Genomic DNA, 27424 nt, shown 5'->3' on the forward strand with positions numbered 1-27424 from the left:
CAGAGCAACTCTGCTTTTGCTTTTGGCTTATGGCCTCGCTCCTCTTTGGGGTGGGGCTGAACAAGAGCAAGGGACTTGTCCAAATTTGCTCAGGGAAGCTAATCCCACTTGCAGAAGACAACCTCAATTCGATCCCAGACACAAGGTATTTCGGAAAAATACGTACCATAGACCAGACAAGCATCTGTAGCGTGGCTGGTCGTGCAGACATGTCCATGTCCACCACCCCTCACAGCAAACCCCTTTTGAACCCCTTGGCGTCCTATTTACACCCACCCAGATTCTGCTTTTTCACTCTGGATGAGCCGTAGGAATGCTTTTCTCTATTTTGAGGATTTCTCCGCTTGGACATTCTTCCACAGTTTCCTCTGGAACAACCTCCACGCTGGACAGGGTCCGGGTGGAACAGGAGCCTCAAAGAGACACCTCGGCCCCTGAAGAGATGAGAAGGTGAGTTTGGTTTTGCGAGGGCTTGGGCTCAGCCCCATCCTTCCAATCGGGCTGGCGAGAAGCTGATGGGGGTACCTGGTGGGATGGAGCCCGGGGGGCTTCGCTCCCCACTCCGTATCCGTGCCGGAGCTCTGCCAGCGGGGCCACCGCTCAAAGCCCTGCTCACACGCGAGCGTTGTCAAGACAGCGACTAATATCAGCTGTTCCTAATGCGGGAAGACAATAGATCACAGGGGCCTGGGAAAGCGAGAGAAAACAAAGGGCGAGAAAAAAATACCCCAGGGAGGGCAGAATTTAGGCAGGATCCCGGGTCCTCTGATCCCGCGCTTGAAGAAACTGGCTGAGCTCTGGAGAAGCTGGAGGGCGGCCAATTAACACCAGCTGGGGCATGGGCTTGTGCCTGGCTTTTATTTTTTTATTAATGTTTTTATTGTTTTCCTTTTTAAAAATAAGTTTAATTCAATTTCGCTGGCGAACGATCTTGGGCAAAGGAAGTGCAGCTCGGTATTGTTGCTGATATCCTTGAGCAAAAGGATAAATACAATGAGCTTTGATCCGCGGGAAGGATCAGCTGCGCACCCCGAACTGCTCGAGCGGGCTTTTTTACCCACATTTGGATGTTTTGTGGCTGGAGTATTTTTCCCTTAAACATTTCAATTTGTTCTTTCAGTGAGTGTTTTTGGAAGAATATTAATATAAACTTCTCATGAAAAGGTCACGAGTCACCAAACTGGTTTCAATAACTTTGCTTTTCCAGCTAGCTGGGGGTTTTATAGCACTCATTTTGACAGATCAGTAAAAATTTCAGACCTTAAAAATGCGGGGAGAGAGAGAAAGAAAAAAAAAGAGAGAGAAAAAGAAGAAAAAAACCCACAGATCTCTTGGTTCAGTGAGAAGCCACCAGATGGAAGAAGGTTTGGATTCCCACCATGTCCCAGCTGCTCTGCCTCTGCTCGTCTCCCTCCGGGGCCCCTTCACTGCTCACCTCCACCTTTCTCGAGCGGCTTTTTGGGGTGAGAAGGAAAGGTTCTGGGGTGCCCGCAGGAGAGCAGAGCCCAGCGGTGCTGCTCAGCGCTGTGGGAAGAAGGGCGATGTTAAAAAGGAAAGCAGTGACACTGCTGAGCAGGCACTTGTGCGTGGGGCGAGGGCGCCGGGGCTGGGGGACGTGGGCAGCCTCAGTGTGGCTGCAGAAGCTTCGTTATGGGGTCGAGGCTGGAGCTGAGCCTTCTTTAGGAAGGGGCTGAGGTGTTCCCTCAAAGTTGTGTCCTTCAGTGGGGTTGAGAGCACGGCTCGGCCAGCCTGAGCCTGTTTTTGTCTCTGCTGCCGACCGCGGATGCTCCGTGCCAGCCGTCAGTCCTGGAGGAGGTCCAGCCTCCTGCTTGGCACAACAAGCCCAGCCCTCTGCGTCTCTTCACCATCACCAGCCCCCCAAAACCCCCGGGGATCCCAGCTCCGTGCAGTCCCCGTGGGGACTGGGCTTCCCCTCCTGCCCTGCGAGGGAGCCGAGCATCGGCACGGACGCTTCCCTCTTTTCAGCGGACCTCGCTCAGGTCTGACGGGTGTCCCGGCCTCCCTCCAGGCCCAGCAGGGCACAAGGAGGCCGGTCTCAAGGACAGCGGGACAGTGGCCACGACAGGAGGTTCTGAGCACCCACAGGCTCTTCAGGTTAAGAAGAATTCGTATGGAGCTCCATGGGTGCAAGGAAGGTGGCCGGGAGGCTGTTGCACCCTTGGGGTTTGAACCCCTGTGATGTGTGGCATAGGACAAGAGGGCACGGCCTCAAGCTGCACCAGGGGAGGTTCAGGTTGGAAATTAGGAGGAATTTCTGCTCAGAAAGAGCGGTCAGGTGTAGGGATGGGTTGCCCAGGGAGGTGGTGGAGTCGCCGTCCCTTGGGGTGTTCAAGGAAAGGTTGGACGTGGTGCTTGGGGACGTGGTTTAGTGGGTGATGGTGGTAGGGAGGGATGATTCTGGAGGTCTTTCCAACCCCCCAGAATTCTCTGATTCTATAAACCAGCCTGATGCCAAAAGAGGTGAGGGTGAGCTGGCCTTTTCATCCTCGACGCCCTCTGTGTGCGCAGCACGCCCTTGGTGTGCCGCGAAGGGCCAGGACGAGCCCCGCGCCACGTCTGTGTGCGAGCACGTCCCTGTGGAGGCCAGGAAAGTGTCCCCCCCGCCCCCCCGGCTCCTCCCCACTCTGCTCACTGCTGCGACGGGGCCACCAACCTGCCCAGTGCCACGAGGGATAACGCAGAGCCCGGTGCTGCCAACAGCATCGCTTGGATGTGGGGGAGCCGATTACACCCGCGAATAATTCCGGGCACAAAATCAGAGGCCGAGCCTCGATGCAGAGGCTTTTCTTTTTTTTTTTTCTTTTTTTTTCAGGCTATTTTCCTTTGTTCGGGAGGACGAAAATAATCTCTATTTTATCCTGTGTGAAAAAAAGGAGGATAACGCTAATAAATTGAGAACATTAAAGGGAGCCAGGAATAGCCGCTGCCCCTGGAGGCTGGGGAAGCAGCTTTGGTTTCGCAGGTTTTTCTAGTTATTGCAGCGTTAGAGTGGAAACATGTGTGGTGCGAATAAAAATGCGAAGCATCCACTGTAGCGTGCTGTTGCTGAGGCAACCGCAGGGAATATGGGAGGGGGGCATCGTGCAGGGCTCTGGCTGTAAAAGGGAGCTCGAGCGCTCCGGGTGCCTTTGATCTGCGCGCCTGCAGCTCTGATTGATGGCCCCGCAATTCATTTCCTTGTCAAAGTGACATAATGTTCCTGGAACTCGCTGAACTTTTTAAGAACTAAAAGATGTTCCCCCCAAAACGCAGCCTCTCCCCGAGAGGGGGGCAAAGGGGGAGCTGGGGGGGGGGATAAACGGGGTCTGGCCGTGCCGCAGCATCGCTGGCGGGGCTGGGCTGTGCCCCCTCCCAGAGCTGGGATGGGACGGTGGCACCAAGGGCACTGGTGGCAGCCACCACCCCGCGCTGACGGCCATCCTGTTCCAGTTAATTTTCCTCGCTGGAATTTTACATGTGAAAGTCTTCTCTCTCTCTTTTTTTTTTTTTTTCCCCCTCCCCATCTGTTTCCATCTGGCCATCAAAGGAGCAAAACGCCATGTCCTGGGCCCCGCTGCCAAGAACCTCGCCGCTCGCCCCGGGAGCTGACCGATTCCCACCGAGGCAGCCTCCAGCCTGCCCAAATAATTCTCCAGGCACCGTCACCACGGGGCTGGCAGCGCAGCTTTGGCCGGGGGGGAGCCCAGCACCATCCCTCGTGATGACCCCGCTCTGTCCTTGCATTTACATCCATCCCAGGCAGCGCTGAAGCCCAGGATCTGCTGAGGACGAGGCGTAAAAGTGCTCTCCTGCTGGTAATAAAAGCCCATCGCAGCCATCGCTCTTCCTCTTCGCTGCAGCTTTCTCCTCCAAAGGACCCAGCCGCTGCACAGCCCCGTGCGATGCCTCGCAGGCATGAAGCCCCCCCCCCCCCGGGAAGGCACTGTGGTGCCGGGGCAGGTGGGGGACAGGGATCACTGCACGTGCATCCCCCTGCCCCAGGTTACAGGGCAAATGCAGGCTTGGCAGGCAAATATTTTGGGAGGAGGGGGAACTGAAAACCCATCCCTGGCTGCTAACCCACCCCAGGAGCCTAACCCCAAAGCGAGAAACCTTCAACCCTTCAGCAGCCGTTTCTTGGGCCAGCTCCTCGGCCCAGACTTGGGGTGTTTTGGGGTGTTTTGCTCACCCCTGGCCGTGCACTCAGCACTGCAGAGGTTTGGCTCTTTCGCCTTTGCAAGTTGCGAGTAGCTCTGCTTATACCCACTCTTGCCCACCGGAGCAAATAAAAACCTTCAGTCCTTTAATTTCTTGCCTTAGAAGTTGCCTTAGAAATTTAATTTCTTGCCTAAGGCCAGGCGGAGGCACCCAGCCCTGTCCACTCGCCGCAGCTCCCGGCTCTTTCTACCTTGCCTTGCTGTGGCCGGGAATTTCGCCCTGCGTTTTGGGGACCAGCTGCTTTTGGTGCGGTGATGATCTCCTCCCAGCTCCCTCCAGCTGGAGGCACGGAGCTCTCCAGTCCATCCCAGTGCTCCCCAGTACCCAGCCGGACCTGGGCTGGCACCGGCGACCCAAGGACGGGCGGTCGGTGACTCACGGCGCGGAGGAGCACGGATCCTGACGGCTGCAGCTGGGAGCACGGCTCCATCACGCTGTGCATCAGCTCCTGCACTGAGTCACTTCCAGCCGGGAGATGCTACAGCCTCTGGCCCGTGGGAATGGAAACCAAAGGGTTGTCTTCCGTTCCTGGGCAGTTTCATGGCTTCAGCCCATCTGAATGTGGAAATGCTGCCTGCCGCCCCCCCGCTCCGGGCCTGTTCCCCTCTCTTCCTGCAGCTACGAACCCACAAAAGCAGAGTTTCCGAAATGTGGGTGCTCCCAGGAGGAAACGCAGTCACGCTGCTCTTTGTGGGCTGCACCCCTGGGCTCCGCACAAGCCCCTTGGGAAGTCTCCTCCAGAGGGGCCCTGGGTCAGGCTCAGATCTTCCAGCACCCAGCTTCTGAACCCCTCTTGCAGCTGCACTCGGGGCTCTTTAAAAGGAACTGGGTTGAGGCAAAACTGTGTTTTTGTGTGCGCAGTTACCTCTCTGTGCAGAGCTGGAGAGGGTCCAGCAGCTCCGAGCCATCCTGACCTCCACCCGCCCCCATGCAGAAAGCCACGAGATCCTCCGACAGCAGCTCAAGTGCTTGCGGGAAGGAGAAGTTCGAAACGGCCGTTAGCAACGAGACAAACATCCATGGAAGCTTTTGCTTAATGTGCAACAGAAAGAGCTTCTGGAAAAATCTGTGCAATAAGGTGCTAGAAGGGCAGGGGTTGAAACCTCCCCAGGATGTCCCCCAGGAGGTGCAGGAACTGGAAGGGAGTGAAAACCATGGAGGAAAATTGTTTCTCCCTTCCCAAGGGCAACCAGAGCTGGACAAGACCCATCCAGGGAAGCTAAAAAGGAAGACACCAGCAAGCACACGCAGCTTATACCAGCTTTTTGGTCTGTTATCTAAGTGCCACGAAGCCTACCAGCGGGGTAAGGCCACAAAAGCGGAGAGCAGACAGACAGCCGGATGATACCGATGATGCACATCCCCAAGAATGCCAAGTTATTTTTATGTGAGCAACTTCGCAGGCGCTCAATGCTGACTCAGTGTTCTGCATCTCCTCCCTTCGCTCTGTGGGCCAAAGTGGAGCCATGCCAGCTCCAGGGATGGAGGAGAAGAGGTCTCGGAAGAGCCAGGGTGCGGGGACTTCACCGCAGGGCTCGGCATGAGAGCCCGTGCGCACGCACCTCACCGGTGGTGCAGAGCAAAGCCCGTGGCTTCCTGTGGCTCCCAGCTGGCCCGGGCTTGGCAGCCCACTTGAAGCAGTGGTGAGCAATATCTCAGCATGGACAGGGTGGGCTGGGAGAGGACAGAGTGGGCTTTCTGCCATCACCAGCCTCTGGACACGTTGGCGTCATCCTCCGTCACCATCACCCTCCGTCACCATCACCCTCCGTCACCGTCACCCTCGGTCACCATCACCCTGTTGTCAACAAAGCATCAGAAAACCAGAAGGAGCAAGAAGAATTTGGGGGCATGGGGAAGTTGAGTGAGCACCTGGGTAGAGGGCTGCAGGGTGAGGACCTGTCCCCACACCAGCGGTGCTTCGCTGCCCATGAGAACCGAACTCCATCTCTGCAACAAGGTGTAAAACACCTCTGCCCTCCCCACAGCGCGGTCTTGGGCAGAAAGCAGACCCTCCGAACCCGAAGACCCTCCGAAAGCCTCATGAAGCTGGGGGTTGCAGCCCTGTCTCCATCCCAAGACACTCCAGGAGCTCTCAGAGTGCTTGGGGAAGAGAAGGTCAAAGCCACCAGGAGACGTGGCGTGTCCCTCCGCGCTCCGGTCCCCCGGTGACCCCTGCTCTCCCTGTGACCATTCGGGCACCTCTGCTCATCTCCCGGAGGGCAGAACTCCCTCCCGTGCTGCTTCCCGTCCTCTCTTCCCTCCCGGTCCCGGAGCAGACACCACTCCCAGCCCCAGCAGCACATGTGGGAGGGCCCTGCAAGCCTTCAAAGCCCCGTCTGGGGAGAGACGAAAGGCCGGTTAAACTCCTGGCCGGAGATGAAAGGAAACTCTCCCCTCCGCGCCTGGAACGAGTTGCTGGTGCTTTGGTGCTTTGGAGCCGGGGCTGAGGCCCATTTCCTGAGCGCCATGGCAGGAGCTTTCATTTGCAGAAGGGACTTTGCTCACGAGGCAGGGGGCAGCGGGAGCAGATGGCCGAGATGGCCGTGGCCCCGCCGCCTGTCCCTGTCCCCGAGCGCAGGGGACGCAGCCCGGGGCACGCCACGAGGACGCTCTCCATCGCGCCGTCCCCATCTCCCCCAACACAGCTCAGCAGGAGATAGCTCAGGGGGTGACAAAACCCCTTGTCACCACCCCGAGGGGGTGTCACCACCCCTCGGGGGTGACAAAGCCACCCGCTAGGACACGCTGCCCAGCGAGCAGCAGACAAAGGGGAGGTGCCGGATCCTGCGCCCAGCGCGGACGCACAGCCCAGGGCTGAGGAGCGGCTGGCTGGGCGGATGCGAGCGACAGATTTTCCTCATTTTGTCAAAGGAAATTCTATTCCGATTAAAACCCGTTTGATCTCGATGGAGGAGGGGGGCAGGGTGGGGGCAGGATTGGGTTTCTCTCCAATTGTTGGGCTTTATTGGGCTAATGTATCAGCTAAAAGCTTCCAAGTAAGATTTAAAGGAAGGCAAGGCAAGGGCATGAGCTGCAAAATCTGGAGAAGACTTCAAGGAGCTTATTAAAAAAATTGGGTGAGCGGGAAGAGCCATCTGTGTGCGTGCGTGCTGCGGAGCCAGGTACCCCCTGCCACCCCCGGTCACGGCTGCGGCCCCCCGGGGCTGTCCCCACTCTGCCCCCCGCCCACCTGCATCGCCCCACAGCACAGAAAAAGTGTTGGGAAGGGATCACCTAGCTGATACCGCAAGGGTTTTTGCAGGTACATTAAGCTGCGTGGTTTAATATGATGTATAAACCTACGTAAGTCCTACACAACTCGCTCCGAATTTAGCATTTACCTTGAGCAGGAGGTTGGATTAGGTGACCCCCCCCGGGGTCCCTTCCAAGCAGAGCGATGACTCCTGTGATATCCTCACCCCCAGGCACCCCCCCACAGCTGCTCCTTCCCAAGAGCTTTGCCGAAGTTAAAGCCCATTTGCCCAGCTGGACTGGACGAGACCAGATTGTTCCTCTCTGATGTGGGTTATGCTGAAGGGAGAGCTGAAGCACAAGGGTTTCGCAGGGAACTGCACTTCGTTTCTTTGAAATGGAGGGGGAAAAACCTCACCGAGACATTCAGTTTACAAGCAGAAAGCAAAAGAACCAAAGAAAACGTCTAATTTTGGGGGGGTTTGAGGTGTCAGGGCAACGCCAGAATTGTCCTGAGCGAAGGAATCAGAGCTGGCTAAGGAACAAGAAACCCTTCAGCCGGATGCATAAAGAGGGCAAAAAGATAAATTAAAAAAAAAAAAAAAGAAAACGACATCTGCAAAGTGCAGACGAGATTGGGCTGGAAGCTGTTTCAGACACATCCCCAAAGTTCTCCGCGATGGGGTGAGGAGGATGAGGACACAGCGAGGGTGCGGCACGAGGAGCCGAAGGCAAACCTCCTTCGTGCCGGAGCTCCGAAACTCAGCGCAGTGGCCCCGACCCGCAATAAATATCACAGCTTGGTGGAAAATAAAACCGACTGAGTAAAGACAGTAAATATGAAGCTTTTATTGTCAGAAGGGCAAGAAAGGCAAGCGAGTGTGACCTCGGCAGCGTGCGGGGCTCGGAGGAAATCTGGAAGGCAAAAACTATCAAAGATAGGGAGATAATTGGATAAAAATGGCACAGAACGAGCTCACCTTGGGCTAACTCGATAATTGTCTTTGATCAAAAATTATTTTCCGAACAAAGGCCGTGCAGTAGAACTCCTCTGTCTGGACTTTATTAACACACTTGATAAATTGCTCCATAGGAACTTCTTTGTTAAACTGGAAAAAAAAGGGGGGAAAAGGAGGCTCGAACTGGGGAAGGAGTGGGATAAGGGGGAGACGAGGGGCTGCGGTGGGAGAGGGGCTGGCACCAAATGGAAGTCCCCCAGGGGCTGCCTGGGGACAGCCTGCCCTTACGCTTCCATGTGCCTAAAAACTGGAAGGAAGGAAGGAAAAGGCATTTTGTAACCCAAAGTAACCCAAAGTCATTGCAGTGCAGAGGCTTTGGCCGTGAGGAAGAGGAGCTGAATATCTGACAGCAAGACCCAGATGCATTAAAAGATGAAGGCAACAAAAACGGAACCTGAACAGATGTAAACTTAGCACATGGAAATATAAAACCCTTCTTGACGAAGACTTCTTGCCACTTGCCATCTGGACCTCCCATTTTCTCCAGCCCCCACCTCCCCCCCGGGGTGAAGCTGCCCCCAAACAGAGCTTGGCTGATCCTGTCCCACCAAGCAAACCTTCCCTGGGGTGAGAAACCGAAAATAAATAAATAAATAAATAAATAATTAAAAAAAAGGATCATATTTGGAAAGGCATTGGTCTGGTGGGTTTTGGGGTGCAGGGGCTTCAGCTCAGCACTCTACTGCAAGCCAGCAGCGCCCAAAATCTGCTCGGCACATTCGGGCATCCCAAACCAGCCCCATCTCCCAGGCTAGGGAGATAAGGGAGAAATCTGTTCTTTCTGAGGGCGTTGGAGCCCTCAGCTTCGGGACCTAGCTGCCACTGCGTGCGATTTTTAATGTAATTATTCCCAGAACAAGCTCTCCCCCAGCAGGCCTTCAAAGCGCTGCGCTGTGCCAGGGGACCTGGCTCCCAGCCCCACCAGGCATGGGGTGAACAGGATCTGGCGGAGCATCTCGCGGGCCAGGCACTCACGAGAGGGGGGGGAGAGCACCCAGAGCACCCCTTCCACTGCTCACCTCCTGTTTTTTTTGGGCCATTTTCCTCTGCAATGATCATTCTAGTTCTTTTCTTTTTTTTTTTTTTTTTTTTCACCACCTTCGTTTTTCTTTACTTTTTCATCCCTGGGTTAGCAGCGGTCCTCTGTGCACGGGGCTGCCTTGCACCGTATGGGCTGTCCTAACCAGAGCCCCCCCAGCCAACGCCAACCACAGGGACCTCTGCAGGGCACCAGGACCGGCCGATAACTTTGGGGCAAATCCACATTTTGGCTCCTTTTGGCTGCACACTGCCATAAATATTGTCTCAAAGGCTCTTCCCAGATACTCAACTTCAACCCGGCAATTTTCAGCCTCTGTTTTTTTTTTTTTCTTCTGTTAAATATTGGAACCATATTGAACCATTTTACTCACTTGGTTGCTCTCCAAACTGAAAGATGTCCTAAAAATAACTATTCCCAGTTCTGTGTGTGATGCTCAGCATCCCCCCCTCAGACCATGGCTGCCTCCCAGCTCCGTCTGCACTCCGGTTAGCTTACCCCGACACTAAATCAGCTCAGCTGGGGACTTTTAATCCCACTGCTAATTTTTACCAAAACCCACCTCTGCCTGCTGGCTCACGAGAAGCACAGGCAGGACCACAAAAATCCCCTTGGAAGGAGGCTCGGGATGGCAGGACCTTGCTCTCCACTCCCCCAGCATCTTCATCGCTCTGCAGGAGCCCAGCCGAGCTCCATCAAACCTCTTGCACCGAAGCCTTTCCTCCATATGTGGCCAGGGAAGGGGGCACAGCACCTGTCTGCAGTGCACGGAGGATAAATTTTGGGAACAGCCCCTGGAGAGTCATCACCAGCGGCTGGATTGGAGATGGTGACGTGGAGAACCTGGCCAGGGCTCGTGTCCGTGAGTCCAGCATCCATATCCACGGTCACCCCAAACCACCCAGCACCATCTCGACCTACCGTGCCCAGGGCTACCCCATGCCTGGTGCTTCAGCACGCTGCTGTGGGGGCCTCATCCAGCCCTGCCCCAACCTCTCCTCTGTGTCCGGGGCCACCCCGTGCCCGCTACATCTCGCCCCAACCAGCACACGATGGCATCCAGCTCCCTCCTGCTCCCATCAGGACGTTGCGTGCAACGGCTGCCGTTATAAAAATGGTATTTGGGGGATTTTTTTTTCTTTTTTTTATTAATTTTTTTTTTTTTTACAAGCAACAGCCAGTAAACAAAGAGCAAATATGTGCTGAGTCGGCTCCCTCCTCGCAGGGCGGGCCGGCCTCGCTGCTGCAAGGCTGGGGACCACGCTCACAGCAAAGCGGGCGGTGGGGACAGTTGGCGCGGCATGGCACGGCACACTGCCACCAAGCCTGGCCAAAGTCCCCCCTTCTTGGCCGGGAGGGCTTGTGGAAGTGGCCCACTTGTCCTTGCTCTGCTCCATGCTGCCAGCAGGTCTCCACCTCCACACCCACGCATGGGTGCTCCAAGCGCAGCTTCGGCTAAAAGGAGCAGGATGGGACCCAAGGTGGCCCTGTCAAGCCAAATGGGTGGACATCCCAAGGGAAATGGGAGGACTGGGCAGCCTCCCTGGGGACACTTTGGTCCCCCAGCCATCCTCCACCACTCCCAGTGCCGTGCTCCCAGCCCAGCCACGTTTGGGTCCCTCCACGGCCACCTCCAGGATGGCTGGAGACCTCTTTGTCCCAGCCACATGCCCTAGAGCTATGGGACACCCCTAAGGACAACCCCAGAGCCCACGCAGTAGACTCATGCCCAATTTTTATGAACCCAGCTCACCCAGGGTGCCATCACCACCCAAAGGCACCCTTCCAAGGGCCAGGTCCAGCAGCTCCAGTGAGGCTCGGCCACGGAGGCCCCCGCGCCTGGCGGGGCTGCGGCACTCGAACCCTTTGAAACGCCGCTTCCGGCCTCCCCACATCTTGAAAGCAGATTGCTAAAATGCAAAAAATCTGTTGTTTTCGTTAATGCTGCTTTGAATATCTTCAAGCGCCGCTCAGGCAGGAAGACGGGATCAGGGCGGCGGACGTGGGCAAAGAGGGGACCCTCCCCGCGTCGGCCGTGAGGGTGCTGGGACCTCAGAAAGGTGCTGGAGACCCACACCCAGAGGGTGCTGGAGGGCTGCAGGCAGAGCTGTGCTTCGTGGCAGGCTTCTTCCAACACCAAAAACCCTTTTTGAGGCACAAAACGCGTGCCGAGTTCGGCAGATGCTGCCCCGTTTCTGCAGGCTTCCTCGCGCAGCCAAGCGCCACGTGGTACGAACGCTGCTGCACCTCCAGTTAGGTGAAAAAACGGGGAATTTCATGAAAACGTCCTGTTGGGCGGTAAAGCCTGGTCTACCCTGAGAAAGGAGCTGAGGTCCCCAGGATTTTGGGGAGCCTGCAGGTAGGAAAGGGCTCTCGTGCAAGGTGGGGGGCTGGAGGGGTTGTTGTGGCCCTTTAGAGCCACACGAGTCCTTGCTCCCCTCGCATCCCAGCTCCCAAGGGCTGAGCCTGGAATTTGGGCTCAGGTGCTGCCCTGCCTGGTTCAGAGCAGGGGCTGGAAACCTTGCTGCAGGGGAGGAGAAGCTTTTTCCCATCCTGACCGGTGCAGCCCGACCCTTGTTTCGGAGGGCACCTGGATGCACTGAGCTGCAAATCCCAACCCGCGGCACAGGGGAGCCACCCAGGGGACACCGACCCCCCAGAAACCAAGCGAAGAGCCATCACCTCCTTGTCCTACCTGCCCTGGCTCTCGCAAGCAGCCTGGGAGCAGCTTCGTGGCCGGGAACCCACGGACAGGGGGATGGCAGGACACCACGCCGGGTGGGTACCAATGTCCCCGAGCATCCCTCTCGCTGCGACACCCGGCCACCCACTCAGCCCCATGGCCGGACACAGGGGACAGGGCCCCGGGGAGGGCTCCGGTGCTGTCCCCGGCTGTGCTCTGAGCCCCCGGCACATCCCCATCCACGGCAGAGACTCGGTGGCTCCACAGCAGAACGAAACCAGCTGGGATTTCGGCACGAAGGAGCCGGGAGCGGTGCCAGGAGCGACCTCCCAGCGCAGGAGCAGCTCCCAGAGCCGCTCGTGAGACCCCAGCGAGGCACGAGCAAGCCCCAAAATCCCCCCCCCGGTGCATCTCATTGCCCCCCCAGACCCTCCTGGGGTGGGGACATAGGTGAAAAAAGGGGGACTTCTGCAGACCTCAGCTTGCAAGGGGCTTGGTCCCTGCCCAAAGGGGTCCAACCTGGCTGCAAGCTCCAAGGGGACCTCAGCCGGGCTGCCCTGGTGCTGCAGGACCCTGCTGCAGCCGGGGGGGTCCCAGCCCGCCCCCTCCGTGCTGAGCCACCGCTGCTCCCCATGGCCAAGCCGCTGCTGCCCTCCGCCGGCCGCTGCCCACCCTGCACCCATGGGTGCTGCCCTCCTGCTCCTAGTTCAGCCAGGACCCCCCTCCAGGCTGCTCCTGCTGGCGTGGCAGAGGGAAATAACCCCTCCTGCCCCCTGAGCAGACCCCTCACCTCTCACCCCAGAAGCCCCCAGCAAAGCTGCTTGGGGTCCCTTAGGGGAAGGCAGCCAGGGATGGGGCTGAGCCCAGCAAACTCGTTTCAGTTGTGGCTGGAGCTCCCCCGGCGCACCCAGCCGCAGGGCTTCAGCGCTTGGACTCCTTCACTCAGGGAGAAAAAGCTTCAAAGGGGAGATGATGTCCCAGCGCTTCCCAAATTTATTCCAAATGTTCTCATTATCACAGCCTCCCCCCAGCCGGGCGACAGAAAGCAGACGATGGGCATTAAATAGGTGGGATTGCGCCCCTGAGCACAGGTTTGGGAATCTCACCTGGGGTTGCAGGGGTTCACAATCTGCTATTTTTACTATTTGTAAGACAACAAACCACCCCAGCGCATCCTTCGTGGGATCCCTCGGAGAGAAAAGCCCTCGGAGAGAAAATTCACCGCTCCAAAATAAAACCACACCTAAAAGGTGCCGTTTGGGAACGGGAAAGACAGGGCATTAAGTTTTGGGAGGAAAGAAACAAACAAACAAACAAAACAAAAAAAAACATATCAGGTATTGCTACGTGTGGATCTAGATGTTGAGGGCGCTGGTAAAGATGGGCAGGATGCAGTAAGAGTTAAAATTGCTGTGGTTCTGCATCACCCCAAAAAGCTAAGTGTTTTGTACAATTCCTGTCCTTCCCACGGAGCGACGCTGCTGCAGGCTACCACCGAGAGAGGGAAAGAGCCGGAATTTAACAACTTTATAGAAGAAATGCTACAGACACTGGTTTGGTGAGAAAGACGACTGTATTTCTGCTCTTACCGTGGTGTCGCACACGAGTTACACAGCGTAGCTTAGTACAAGGAGACACTGGGATACACGCAAACGAACCCCGCTGTGAATCACACCATCCCGCTGCAGGACCAAGTCTTACACCAAGCGTGCAAACGAAGCGTAAACGATGTAAAAATATATTATATATTTACATACACGATCTTTTAAAAAGCTGAGATGGAAGTATAAATTCCAGAGCTAAAACATGTCAGGGAGAAAACGGGGTGGGGGGTTAGATTCAGTGAGCTGTTTCGTAGGCAAATTTAGTGTCACAAAAATAAAGTTTAAAAAACCTCCGGGGTCAGCCGAGGGGACTTTTGGACGCGTGCCCGGGAAGGGAGCCCCGATGTGCTGCTGAGGGATGCCAGCGCGCGCAGGCAGGAGGGCGCTGCAGCGTGGGGACACGGAGGGACAACGCTTTGCTGCGAGGCTTCCTGCCCGTAAGGATTTCTGCCTCCCGAGGACACCACGACACAGTTGTCAGAGCTGGGGCTTGCACCCGGACAGCGAACACGTGGGCAGTCGTGCTGGGGAAATTTAAGATGAGAGATGGCTCCTTGAAACTCCCTACCCTAAAACCTCTCGCAAACCCCGCATCGGTTCCGTGGCAGGGAAGCGAGCTCGGCTGCTCCATCTCCTGCCGGGCACGCTGGCAGCCCGACGTCAGCAGTACGGGAGATTTTAGGATTTAAAAGCCTGAGTATTAACCTCGTAAGCGCATTTCACGTACGCAGCCTTTTGTCGGGGTTTAGCAGCCTCCAGCAGGTCCCCCGGCAAGGCTGGCAACACCTCGCCTCGCGCATTGACCTGCTGTCCCTCGAGCTGGGTAAGCTGAGGATCTTCCCACCCAAAAAACTGGGGAATGCTATCCAGGTGATGTCAGCTGCTTCCAAAATAACCCCATCAGCTTAATTTAATTATTACGTGCTCGAACCTCTCGCCTTCCAAAGCAAAGCAGGGACCAGCGGCAGCACGGATGGTGCCTACATCGGGCACTCCTTTTGGAGGCTTGCTGGATACCTTTTTATTTTTGAGGACCGCATCTCCTTTCCCTCTCTCATCCTGCTCTCCGATACAGGGAAGCCGAGCAAAGAAAAGGAAACACTGCTACCTACGGAAATACTTTTTTAGAAGAATCATATTCAGGTTTCTCCTGAGGTTCAGGTAAGCAAGCCCTTACCCAGCACACCTGCCACCCAAACACCTTATTCTGCTTCCTAGAAAATTTAGCATTAAATATTAAATTCCTTCTAGGTTAGCAGCCAGAATCAGCACTCTCCAGCTCTGACAGAGGCAGGGGATGACTGGCACTTCTCTGCTGCAGCCCCATCCCCTGGGGCTCTACACATCCTCCGGACTTTGTGTATTACTCCTACTACTAGTTGTAAAAGGAGAGTACTGGAAGATGCGTGCTACTGGCTGGAAGGTACCCAGGGACTCGCTACGAAGGAAGGCTCTCCCTTTGAGGTGCAGAGCAGTGCAAAAAGGACACGACTTCCACCCAGCAGGGTTTCTACGCACATCTGGGGCACCCACCTGGCAATTCCCTCGCAAGCACGAGGTGTCAGGGTGCTGCCCAGGGCTTTCTCCCCAAGTGCAAGCCCAAGGACTTGAGGGCAACGCAAAGAGTGGGTCTGGGCCTGCTGTGTGTAAGCAGATGGAGTCTTTCGACCCGCTACCAGACACAGGGACTCCCGGGAAAGTTACAGAAAGACTGGATTGACATCGTTAGCCAAACTTTAAATGGTTGAGTAAAAGCAATTAGGAAGAACCCCTACTGCAGACAGACAAACCAAGCAGCACTGGGTGAGTTCCTTCTCCGCCTCTTGTACATCTCTCGCACGTACCATGCCGTCGGGGGGGGCAAATCAGACCTCCAGCACCTTCAGACGGGATTGAAGTCCAAGTGTTAGAAGTCACTGAGGATACTGATGTCTGCGAACTCGTTCCTGTACCGGTAGGCGTACAAACTGAGCAGGAAGGCCCATTTCAAGGAGATGAAGCTCCAGACGCACGACAGGTAGTAGCTTCTGGGATCAGTCAGGGCTAGGAGAGAAAAAGGATACAGGTGCATTTAAAGATCATTTTATTCCTTATACAGCCTGGCCAGAAGGAACCCACCTCAGTCCCAAACAAAAACACAGCCCCCCCTGCCCCAAAAAAAAAAAGAAAAACAAAACACGATCCTTCTCCCTTTGATCTACTGCCAAGCAAACACTGGGAGGAATGACACGAGCCCTCATATGACACTTACACAGCTCCCAGGGACACAGCTTTACGTGCTGACTAAGCTTAGAAGGCATTTCGCCCTGCTGGCTTGTGTTTAGATTTCAAAGTCCTCGCCCACCTGCTTTATGAGCGCCGAAGCACGATGTTTAAGAGCACTCCCCTCAGCTGTCAGAGGAGTAAATTCCAGTTTCTACTGAAGACAGAGCTGGAAAACGGGGACTGCCTGCAGCACGGCTAGGTCTACCAGGGCAGCTCTCAGACATCAGCAGACGGGCACTGCCCCAGGGAGTGGTACCCGTCGGCCATAGGATCGCTCTCGTGTCATCAGGTCGTGACAGCAGAGAACTGAAACGCGTTCTGGCACCCTCCCCAAAAGTCTCATGGCACCTCTCGAGAGGTGCTAGGAGCCCTCCCAGTCTGTTCCTTCCAACCCAGCCCCAGTAACCCCAGCAGCGCCAGCCATCGCTCCCGGTACTGCTGCCAAGTACTTACACTGGTGCTTGGTGATGGCCAGAACGAGGAAGGTGCAGAACCCCACCACTGAGAGGGCCGAGAAGAGGATCCCGATGAAGAGGAAGAACCTCAGCCCTTTTAACCAGGTCCTCCAGTAATCCTGCACATACATCACATGCGTGATTAGGGCCCAGAGCGCCAGAACACCTGCTCGATCAGACAGCAAGGGGAATCAGTACCGTGCATCACACTGCGACACAGAAAGGTGTCGAATAAATACACATCCCAATAACCCCCCCCCAAAAAATCACACAAAGTTAACGCTTCGTTGCCAGGGCCCTCATAAAAGGGGGGCAAGTCGGCTGCCTGTGCGAGCATCGCCCGCCGCGAGCACCCCACGCCCCCTGCTTGGGCACAGGCTTTAGGGTACAGGTCCGGATCCCAGGCTGGCGCAGAAAGGGCTTCGTTCATTGAATGGATTCCCCTAAACAATATTTTCATTTTCCTGTTCTGAACAGACCCATTTGAAAGGACCCCTGCATACACAGTGATATCTCGGGGGCCCTTCCAAGCCCTACAATTCTGATTTATTTACGTCTCCATGCAGCCTCCGGGACAGCAGCCGCAGCCGGCCACCTCCCGAGAACTAGCTCACCTCGTTACAAAAGCCAAGGAGCCCCTTTTACACGTAGGGACGACGAAGAGCACCCCACGACCACTCATTTCAGACACCCAAGGAAGATAACACGGGAGCTGCTCCGCACCCAGCATTTCACACCGCGTCTTTTAGCTCCAGCACATCTCCACTTAACCTCACGGGGCGTGCAGGCAGACAAATCCCCTCCAAGCACTTCAAGTGACCCAGAATTAGCAGCCACTCGGATCTGTATTACAGTCCGGATACCTTGAAGGAAAACCCTTGTGGCAGAGGTGAAAATAGCCCAGCGTGGCTTTTTGCTGCCTCGCCACCAGTAACACCAAAGCCAGCAGCTTTCTCCGCTAGCCGACGCCAACGAGCACCATTTGCTACGCGGTCTGCATTTATTTGCAGAGCACATTTACTCCTTATGCTAAAGGAGAAGGGTTGCCACGAGGTGGGGACAGGACAACGTGCTGCTGTGCCAATGGACAACTGCACAAGTGTACAAGGAACACGATCCAAAGCTCTCCCAAGCAAGATTAATTCAGGTTTTACCCAATTATCGCGAAGCCTTCCTGTTCCCTTTGCTGTTATCTGTGCTTTCAGAGAACTGTACAGCTATTTCTATTTTTTTTTTTTCCAATTTATTTGGAAATATTCTGGCAGCACCTTGAGAGTTTTAAACGCGTGGCCCAAGCCTTTAACTCACAAGCAAAGGAGCACCGGGGAACAAAACCCACACCACTGCTGCCAAGCTGGCCGGATTTTCAAAGGGCTGTGACATTTCTGTCGGCGTTTCTGAAAGCAAAGGGGTGCAGAAGTTCAGCTCCCAGCTGATATTTACATACAATTCCCACTTAGGGCAAAGCACGCTCGCGAAGTGCTTAAGGTGGACTAAATCTGGCTCCGCGCTCCTGGGGCTGGCCCAAAACGCCTGGGTTACACAACCAGACAAGTATCTGAGCACGTACGGGTCTTTGTTTTGTGTTTTAAGATCGGCACAGCTTCAATAGAAGCAGCAAAAGGCACTTCCAAGGGCTTAGGTGACCATTCCTGAACCACATTTCAACCCCCTTGTCAGAAGGGAGGAAATGAGAGAGCAAAAGGCACGAAAGCCCCCAAGTACCGAGCACTTTCTGATGTAAAGAGAAAAGACACATACTTCCCTGATCTCGTGCTTTAAAAAAATTGCCACCTTTTCACCAAATATGAAAGAAAAAAAATGAGACCAGGCACTTGGTGTACGAAAAGTCGGTCCAAATGCTTAAAGCCTGCCTGGTGCTCCTCACCGCGCAACCCCAGCGTCGTCCCCGTTGAAGTCTCAGCGCTGAGGAGCAGGGCTGCAGCTCCTTAAATCCCACCCAGCCTGCAGGCTGGGCCCCTTTGCACCTCCGAACATTGCCTCCTTTTGGCAAAGACCTGGGTGGTGGCACCGCTGACACCCGAGCCTCCAGCGGTGCAGCGAGCTGGCTGCTGTTCCTCCTTTTTGCTGCCACCTCCTGTAGACGTCTTATTTTAAGGGCAGCAGCAGGGAGGAAGGAAAAAAGGGGGAAAAAAAAAAAAAAGGACAATAGCACTGCTAAACTACCAGGCTGCTTTACACGGTACCCTGTAATAACACAGATCTCCCTCTGCAGCTACCGCTCGGCATCAAAGGAAGCGAAACCCAACCTTGCCCACTACAAGATAAACATTTTCATATTAAGCACAGCCACAAGTCTTGCCGGAGCTCATTTGTTACTGGATACGGCCATTATGCACCAAGCTTCCTGAGGCTTAAAAGAGTGCTTTACGGCACGGAGAAAAACAACGGTGCCAAAGCTGATAGAGGGGCAGAGCCACGGCACGGGGCTTGCTGCTGAACACCCCTGGCTTACGGGTGGGCTGGTCTCGGGGCCACACGGACAAGGGGTATGTCGTAGGTGCACGGTAGACGATGCCGAACATTCACAAAGATCGGCTCCAGGCTGGGCAGGAGAACCCTGGTGATGTTTTTTTGCCTCTTCAGTGCCTCAGGGTGGTGCCAAGTGGGTAAGAACACCCTCCACGGTGGCCCAGAAGAAGAAAAAAAGGCGGATGACGGAGCAGAAAAGACAACTTTTCACTAGGGGCACTCGGGATTTTGCTGCTGTGGCTCTCCCCGAGGCAGCACGGATGCTGCTTTGCCACGACCGAGCTGGCAGGAGGCGTTTTGGAGCTCTGCAGACGACCGTAATTGCGCTGGCAATGCCTTTCGGAAAGCCTGCCACGGGATTCGGTGGAAAAGCCCAGCGCTCAGCTTGCTGATCAACCACTTCCTTGACTTCATATTACCTTTAAGCTCGTGCTCTAGCGAGTTCAACCCACATTTAAAAAAAAAAAAAAAAGGGGGAACTCTGGCTTTATGATTAGCAAAAACAAGCCGCTTCCCCACCGGCGCTTTCAGATGACTTGGCACAATTTATCTGAAGTGCTGAGTCAAGCTGCTCGTGTTTGCACGCCAAAAAAGCCTCTAACGCCCCAAAAGCTCTCGTGGCAAGAACAGAAGGAGCACATGAGCATCACCAGATCCCCCCGCCAAGCCTGCCCCTGCCTCTTCCCCAGCCCTAAAGCCTGACACAGCGCTCAGAAGGAAGCCGCGGGGCAAACCTCAGCAGTGAGCCCGTAACTGTGACGAGGCAAAAAACACAGCTCCTCCACGTGCAGAGCCGGGCCACAGGGCCGACAGGCACAGGGAACCCTTTTACCCACAAAACGTCAGCAAAATGTTCGTTACCCCATGAAATGGGGGGGAGCGGAGTCCTCGCCAGCTCCGGCTGCGCGACGCCTGCCTCTCCCCTGCACCCCTAAAACAGCCCCAAGTCCTTCAGCGAGGCTATGGAGCTTGCAGAGCAGCAGGGTTTGGTGGTGGTTTTTTTTCCTAAAAGGGCAGAAAAGCGCTCCAACAAGTTAAATCAGCCGGCAGAGCCGCCTCAAGAAGCATCCACAGCGGCGGAGGAAACATGCACGTGCTCAGACACAGGCAGGAGAAATGAGAGCAGGACTCACGTCCTGAAACCCCCTCCCCGAGAGCAGGGGCCTGCAGGTTTAACACAAACCCCTCAGCTGGATGTAGGCAGCGGAACAACAGCTAACTCATTCAGCTGTGCAGCTTCAAAAAAAAAAAACACATTTTAATAAGGTTTTTTACTGGAATAGGAATAAAAGTCACGCCATTTAAAGTCTGCAACGATTAACTGCAGGACCTTCTGCATTCAGACCTTCTTTCTCACCTCAAGCTCCCCCCAATCCTCTCCACATCCACACCTGTATTTTCGGATTGCATTTTGCATTCGCTGAGAAGCAGACCCAGAAGCTGCAGACGCAGCCCTGGAGCTGCAGTGACATCACCTGCTGGAAATAACATCAAAAACTCTGCCCCCTTTTCAGGGAAGCGTTTTGGCTGGGTGGATTTACTCCAAGCTGGAACGGCCCTACAACGAGAGGCACTAAACAAAACACAATCGAGGGATTTCCGACACAAAGAGCAGCGGGAAAGTTGTTACCTTTAAACCAAAAAAAACTAATTACCCAAAGTACACAAAGCTCCAGGAAAAGGAAGCTGGCCCATCAAACAACCACGAGAACATCTGAAACAACAGCGACAGGGGCAGTTGTTTTTTCTTTTAAGCCTTGTTAATACACCTGATAGCTGCTGTTTAATTCATTTCTGAAATATAAAAACCTACAGCATAGTGGGAACACGTTTAAATAAATCCTAAAAGGCAAGTCCCAAAGCCGGATCGAGCTCAGCCTGTAGGCAGGTGCAGAAAAACACGAAAATCCAAATATTTTGGTAAGCCAACCGACAGGCTGGCGTGCTTCAGCTGAAGTGGAACCAAACTTTTGCTTTCTCCCAGCATAAACCCAAAAACCTGCGAGCAAACAGAGGCCTCCTCAGAGCCCTGCTCGTCACGGACAGCAATTTTGGTCCCTGCAAAAAAAAAAACAAGTCGCATTGTTTGGCAGGGGAAAAAGCAGCGCAGCTGCCTTCCCGGAGCTCAGAGCGGCCAGAGGCCACGCGTGTCAGGCCACGTCTGCACGCCGTGCTGGGACGCGGTGTCCGACACTAAGGGGTGGTACAGATTCGAGGAAAAAAAAAAAAAAAGCCAACAAATGTGCGAGCGAGGCCAAGAAGCCAAGCAGGCGCGCACACACAGGAGCTATTCTGCGAGCGGCGCTCTCCTGCCAGCTGCCTGAAGCCCCAGGCGCGCGCCGACGATGGGAGAAAGCTGACGGCGAGCAAAACGAGAATAAAAACATAAAAATGAAAAGCATTAAAAACCACTTGCATGGTGCTGGAAGAGATGAAGTCTACGGTGAGCAGCAAGAAGAATTTTTTCAAAGCCTCCCGTCATTGTCCACCTGCACAACCTCCTTTTACACGCTCTGCTACTCTAGCAGCACCAGTTTAAGCTCATTTTTCCCATTTTTAAGTTGCAGAAACTTTGCCTTCGCTGGTTGATTCCCAGAAAGGGTAAAACGCTCTCTTCCGCGAGTCCAAGCCAAGCCAGCTCAGCGTCAGCTGTTTTTGGAAGAGGTTAAAAACGGGTTTTCTCTAAGCAGCAATTCTGCCAAAATAGCTAAGGATCAACAGTGAAATATTTAAGGAAAACAGCTCTCGAAGGAAGGGAGTCTTTGGAGTATTCTAGTGAAAAGCCCTCGGTAAAATCTCCCTCTGGGCACGTGCAATCGAGTGCTTTGCTATTTATTCCGGGACGTTTCGGTTCGGAGGAAAGCAGATTGGGCTGCACGGGCGCAAGAATTAAAAAAAAGGGGATTTTGAAATAAAATTTCAGCTGCTTGCTCGGCACCGGGCTGGCCCGAGCAGCCGTTCTGAGAAGCAGGAAATGGAAGATGTACAGATTTCAGATGCTTTGTGCCTCTGCCATTCACGCTGAAGACGAAACCAGCATCACATTTTCCACTTAGGAAGGATTCGGTTCTCCCCTCGCAATTTAGTAAGGTCATAATGAAGCACAAGCCTTGTGCCTTTGTGTTTTCTTTCAGTGTGCTTTTCCCCGCTTTTCGCCATTGCTTAAGACGAAGGAATAAAGCAGGCACGAGGCAAAACTTAACGTTTTTCTTAGTATTTTGTATGCAAATCCAAGCACTCGAAAATGCTTTATTCCTGAAATGCTTTTTTTACGTGCTATTCCAGCCCTGGAGAGGGACCAAGCCAATCTGCCCGAATTTCCCTGCGATATGCACGTTAGATCAGCTATCAGTGCCTTCAGAGAATCGTAGCTTTTGTACGCAATGGGTACTGTGAACAGCCTAAGCTAGCTTCTACTACTTTCACTTATCAGATATTTTTAAAGTTTCAAGTGTCTGGAAAGTACGTTTTGTGTTTCATCTTCTTTGCAGCTGCTTTAATATCTGGTCCACATTATGTTCTCAAAGCACAAGCTCTCTGTTTTGCCAGAAATATCTGAGCAGCTTGGAAACAGCCAATAAAGTCTCTTTGGAGTGGAAAAAAACCCTCTTTTTCTATTCAATTTAAAGAGAGAAGATACATACACAAGAACATTAAAAGCCACTCAGGAAAGGGCTGGATACATCCTGAAAACATTTAATTGCTTTCTTCTCTTTTAAATTGCCTCTGGCTGAACGAAAACATCAGAGTTTCTTAGAGATTCATGGCTTACTTCAAAAAAAAAAATTAATTTAAGGCGGTGAGGGGGGGGGGAAGGTCAAACACACAAACAAGCACTAAATTACAAAAGCCACCGTGACTAGCTCGAAATGAAATGGCAAACCACCGAGACAGCCAGCACTAACTCAGGGATGACTTTCTGGGTCCTGCGATCGGTCTGTTGAGTTGCTGTCCCTGGGGTTATCGGAAACCCTCGGCTGGGTGTAGAACAAGGGGCTGACAGGCGAGGTCTGCATCTGATTGAAGAGGATGCGAAAATTCCCAAGCATGCACGCCTGGAGGCAGAGCTGAGGTTCGGAGGATCAGCGAGTTGATTTTACCTGGCACCGTGGCAGGAGGGGATTGGGGGGGGGGGGGTTATTATCACGAAAGCCAACCGGAAAGACTGGAAAGGGGGTTGCTCAGCATCTGAAATTGCACGCTTCCAGTTTCATAACTAGAGGTAATTGAAGGCTCTGGTTACAGACTCAGCAGAATCCGACCGCCTGCCCCTCCGCAGAGCTTGCGTTCTGCAACTCGGGTTAAATGAATTTGAAGATCAGCTCAGATTCGAATGAATGCATCCAAGCAGGTGAAAGTTAACAAAACCAGTAGTGGGAGATGGATTTCAAAGGAAAACACAGTAGGAAAGGTTCTCTGGAAGATAAGGAAAAGATAAATAAACTGATTACAAAGACACGGGTTCCTAATGATAGAGGTATCAGCAAGGCTTCTTACAGAGATTAAAACAGAGACAAAAACAGCATAGGAGAGAGGAAGCACACAGATAAACATCCTAAAAAACACGCCCCTGATAAAACCAAATGCACATCAGCAAAAGTTTCAGCAGGCTGCAATCCAACGCGGGCAAGAGAGGAGCAACGACAAACACACCAGAGGTGATGGGAAAACCAGAAAGATAGCTAAAACTAGATAAGCACGTACGAGCACACTCGCAGAGAAGGCTGGCAGGAGAAGCCTTGGCTTAATCAGAGTTAATTAGCAGCTTTTGCAAAACTGCCAACTACGCCAGCCTAAACAATTCCCCCCCATAAAGTGTCAGCGCTCCCAGCCACAACAGCCGGACCCGCAGCTCACGCAGGTGCTCGGATCGCTTTTGGAAGCTCCTGAACAAAAAAAGGCACGTATTGACCCAAAAAAACAAAAGCCTGTGGCGAAGACAGCAACCCCAGAGAGCGCACAAGGACACCTCCAGCAGGATTTTTTGCTTTCCCCGTGACACCGGCAGCACCCACGCACCGCATTTGAGCCGTGCCGGGGGGATTAGGGGAGAAGCCGTCCTTCTGCCTGTGTTAAAAGAAAGTTGCAACAGGGTTTTTTGGAGACTAAAGGGCACACAGCAGTGCCTGAGAATGAACGTTGCAGTGTCTGCACAGCGGAAAGTTTCAGCCGCTCGCCCACTTCCTTTCCTGCCATTCTCTGCCAGTGGAAATAAGAGCTAGTTAGCGTGCGACAACAAAAAAAAAAGGTGGTTTAATGCAGTATGCCAAAAACAAACAGAGTGAAATACCTGAAACTGAATGACCCGTGGCGTCTAAACACAAGGCCAACCTCCTACACACAGTGATTTTTTTCGTAGAACAAACTTAATTCAGCAAGCAGCCTTAGCTTCAGTGCACGGCAAAAAAAAAAAGCAGCGATTCTTTTTTTAGAGAAAAAAAACCCTCCACAAGTGACTGAGCACCCGCTTAGCCCTACCCATGAGCTACGTGAAATGTCTGCCCGCGAAGGCTGGCACAACTTGACTTGAGCGCTTGTCTGGCAGCAGAACAAGTTTCAAAGGTCCTTCCCGTACACGAGTGGTTCTATCCCTACTCGATCCCAGCCCCTGAGCTGTTTGCAGGACAGCACGCTATATATGATCAGCTCGGGAGAATAAAGGAAAAATCTCATCTCAGAAGCCTGGAGCCCATTTCGCCTATTGAAACACTGAGAGCGAAGCAGAAGGGCAGGGAAAAGCAGCCAAGAGTGTAGGATGGCAGGAACCTCTTAAATCAGCTTTGTCATAACACCGAAAGACGCTGAAAGCCTTTCTGATTATTTCTTAATGCGTTTCTGAGGCTTTGTTGATCCTGCTGGGACTCTGCCTGTGGACATTCCACAGATGTTTGCGAGCCTACAAATTCACGGAGTGCAGCCTCGCAAATGACCATTCTTTTAATCTCGCTTACCTTGATCCCCTGTTCCCTTAACTAGCTCGAATTACTGGTGACTAGCCAGCACACAAACCTCCTCCTCCTCCCAGCAGGCAATAAGCTAAATAACTTCAGCACTGTCAGTGCAGGATGGTTTCTCCCTCTGCTTTCTCACCAGCTTCCTTCTGGAACGCAGGCTCCAGAAATTCCTCTGCGAACACAAAATAACAGGCACTGGCAGCGTAAAATAGCACTTGTTATTTCCTCGTGCGTTTCTGGGGTACTACGACGCCCCAGCTTCCATCCCACCACCTCGTAAAGCAAGATGAGCGTGGCGGGGCCGCCCTGCTTCATTCCAGCTCCAGCTAGAATTAAAGATTTTTGGAGGAACAGCAAGAAGAGGGCGAGGGAGCGGAGGGAATCAGCTGAACGGCAAACCTAGCGCAGCCCTGGGCATCACAGCTGAGCTGACAGCGGGGCAAACACCGAGGCGTTCACAGCAGCGTTGGCATCACTCGTGTGCGAGAAGAAATCCAGATTCTTTACCAGGTTTAACTTCCCTTTCTGCTCTTCCTCCAGGTGGTTGCTCGCATTCAGCCACACAAAACCCCTGAGCTGCTGAGCTGGTAAATGGAGGGATGACTGCGATCTGCTCCAACCCAACCACTAACTGAAAATATATAATTTAAGCACGATATTTACGCATCTGAATCTCACTGATTTCAGCGGGCGTGAAGACGCGTTTTTACAGCCTGTGGCCAGTCTGGAAAGCAGCTCAAACGCCTGTTTCGGAGCACCCGGCCCAGATGCTTTCAGTGGGTACAAACCTCAGGAAGCTGGCGATTTGGGTTTCCTTTCCTGAAAACACAGAGCACGCGTAAATGCTGCTTTCCAGGCCAAAATTTCACTAGGAAAGCCAACGAAACTTGAAGTTCTGAAGTTTAAAATAAAACCCTCTTTTCGGTTAGAAGGTCGGACGGCACCAGGGGCTCCCTGCTCACAGGTGCTGCCAGCGTGGCCCACAAAACGCCGCTTGGCTTCCCCAGCTGCAAACGCAGCCAGACACCGGTCCCCAGTCCCGAGCAGCCCCAAATGCCCTTGGGGGAGGCCGGGAGAAGCCTCCAAGCCCCCACCCGAGCCCCGAAGCCCCCCGGTGGCTGTCACAAGGAGCTTCCCACCACGGAAGGGCCCCCCGAGGATCCCCGAGTCCAGCTCCTGGCTGCAGACCCCGAACCCAAACCACGTTTCCGAGAGCGCTGGGACAAGGATCCCCCAACTCCGGGGCTGCGACCAGGTCCCTGGGGAGCCCGTCCCAGCGCCGAGCACCTCTGGGTGCAGAACTTCCCCTGGATCTCCCCTGTCACAGCCCCGGGCCCCAGCACCCCGGGCCCAGCACCCCGGGCCCAGCACCCCGGGCCCAGCACCCCGGGCCCAGCACCACGGGCCCCAGCACCACGGGCCCCAGCACCACGGCCCCAGCACCACGGGCCCCAGCACCCTGGACCCAGCACCACGGGCCCAGTACCACGGCCTCAGCACCCCGGGCCCCAGCACCACGGGCCCCACCACCACGGCCTCAGCACCACGGCCTCAGCACCACGGGCCCAGCACCACGGCCTCAGCACCACGGCCTCAGCACCACGGGCCCAGCACCACGGGCCTCAGCACCACGGGCCCAGCACCACGGGCCCAGCACCACGGCCTCAGCACCACGGCCCCAGCACCACGGGCCCCAGCACCAAGGGCCTCAGCACCCCGGGCCCAGCACCACGGCCCCAGCACCACGGGCCTCAGCACCCCGGGCCCAGCACCATGGCCTCAGCACCACGGGCCCAGCACCACGGGCCCAGCACCACGGGCCCCACCACCACGGCCTCAGCACCACGGCCTCAGCACCACGGCCCCAGCACCACGGCCCCAGCACCACGGGCCCAGCACCACGGCCACAGCACCCCGGGCCCAGCACCACGGGCCCCAGCACCACGGCCCCAGCACCACCGCCTCAGCACCACGGCCTCAGCACCACGGGCCCAGCACCACGGGCTCCAGCACCACGGCCCCAGCACCACGGCCCCAGCACCCCGGGCCCAGCACCACGGGCCCAGCACCACGGGCCCAGCACCACGGGCCTCAGCACCACGGACACGAACGGCTCCTGCCCGCCGCGATCTGCCCCCAACCCCAGCCCCAGCCCCAGCCCCAGCCCCAGCCCCAGCCCCAGCCCCGGTGCCGGCGTACCGGAGAGCCCCCCCGCGGCGGCGGTGGCGGGCTGGCGGAAGGCGGGGGCCAGGCTCCAGGTGAAGAAGGCCGAGAGCCCCAGCACGCAGCCCGTGGCCGCGTAGGCCAGGCGCAGGGCGAGCGCCCGGCTCACCGCCATCGGAGCGCTGCGCCGCCGCAAGCCCCGCCCACCGCCAGGAAGCCCCGCCCACCGCCAGTAGGCCCCGCCCACCTCCCGCAAGCCCCGCCCACCACCGCCCTTAAACCCAGTCTGCTCCACCACCAAGCCACGCCCATAACCCTCAAGCCCCGCCCACCACC

At 55.0% G+C, this 27424-nt stretch overlaps 1 protein-coding gene and 1 long non-coding RNA gene across 2 annotated transcripts; one reads left to right on the forward strand and one right to left on the reverse strand.

Annotated features, from left to right (window-relative positions):
- Nucleotides 1-14348, forward strand: LOC308183932. Its single transcript, XR_013942532.1, has 2 exons — nucleotides 1-450; nucleotides 3548-14348. It is a non-coding gene; the product is annotated as an uncharacterized lncRNA (long non-coding RNA).
- SLC48A1 (solute carrier family 48 member 1) lies at nucleotides 13709-27335 on the reverse strand. Its single transcript, XM_080570514.1, has 3 exons — nucleotides 27125-27335; nucleotides 16477-16644; nucleotides 13709-15801 (listed from the first exon to the last, which is right to left on the reverse strand). Exons 1-3 carry the CDS (start codon nucleotides 27261-27263, stop codon nucleotides 15665-15667), a joined length of 444 nt encoding a protein of 147 aa, XP_080426640.1. The 5' UTR covers nucleotides 27264-27335; the 3' UTR covers nucleotides 13709-15664.
- Between the last annotated feature and the right edge of the window lie 89 nt (nucleotides 27336-27424).

The sequence above is a fragment of the Anser brachyrhynchus genome (genome assembly GCF_964034855.1).
Source record: "Anser brachyrhynchus genome assembly, chromosome: 29".
In the NCBI taxonomy this organism is placed as follows: domain Eukaryota; kingdom Metazoa; phylum Chordata; class Aves; order Anseriformes; family Anatidae; genus Anser; species Anser brachyrhynchus.

Excerpts from the sequence above, each read along its gene's own strand:
- SLC48A1 (XM_080570514.1), bottom strand. The coding sequence starts at position 27,263 with ATGGCGGTGAGCCGGGCGCTCGCCCTGCGCCTGGCCTACGCGGCCACG. Across the intron at positions 16,645-27,124 it reads CGCCGCGGGGGGGCTCTCCG|GTGTTCTGGCGCTCTGGGCC; the intron begins GTACGCCGGCAC and ends CTGATCGAGCAG. Across the intron at positions 15,802-16,476 it reads GGCCATCACCAAGCACCAGT|CCCTGACTGATCCCAGAAGC; the intron begins GTAAGTACTTGG and ends TTTCTCTCCTAG.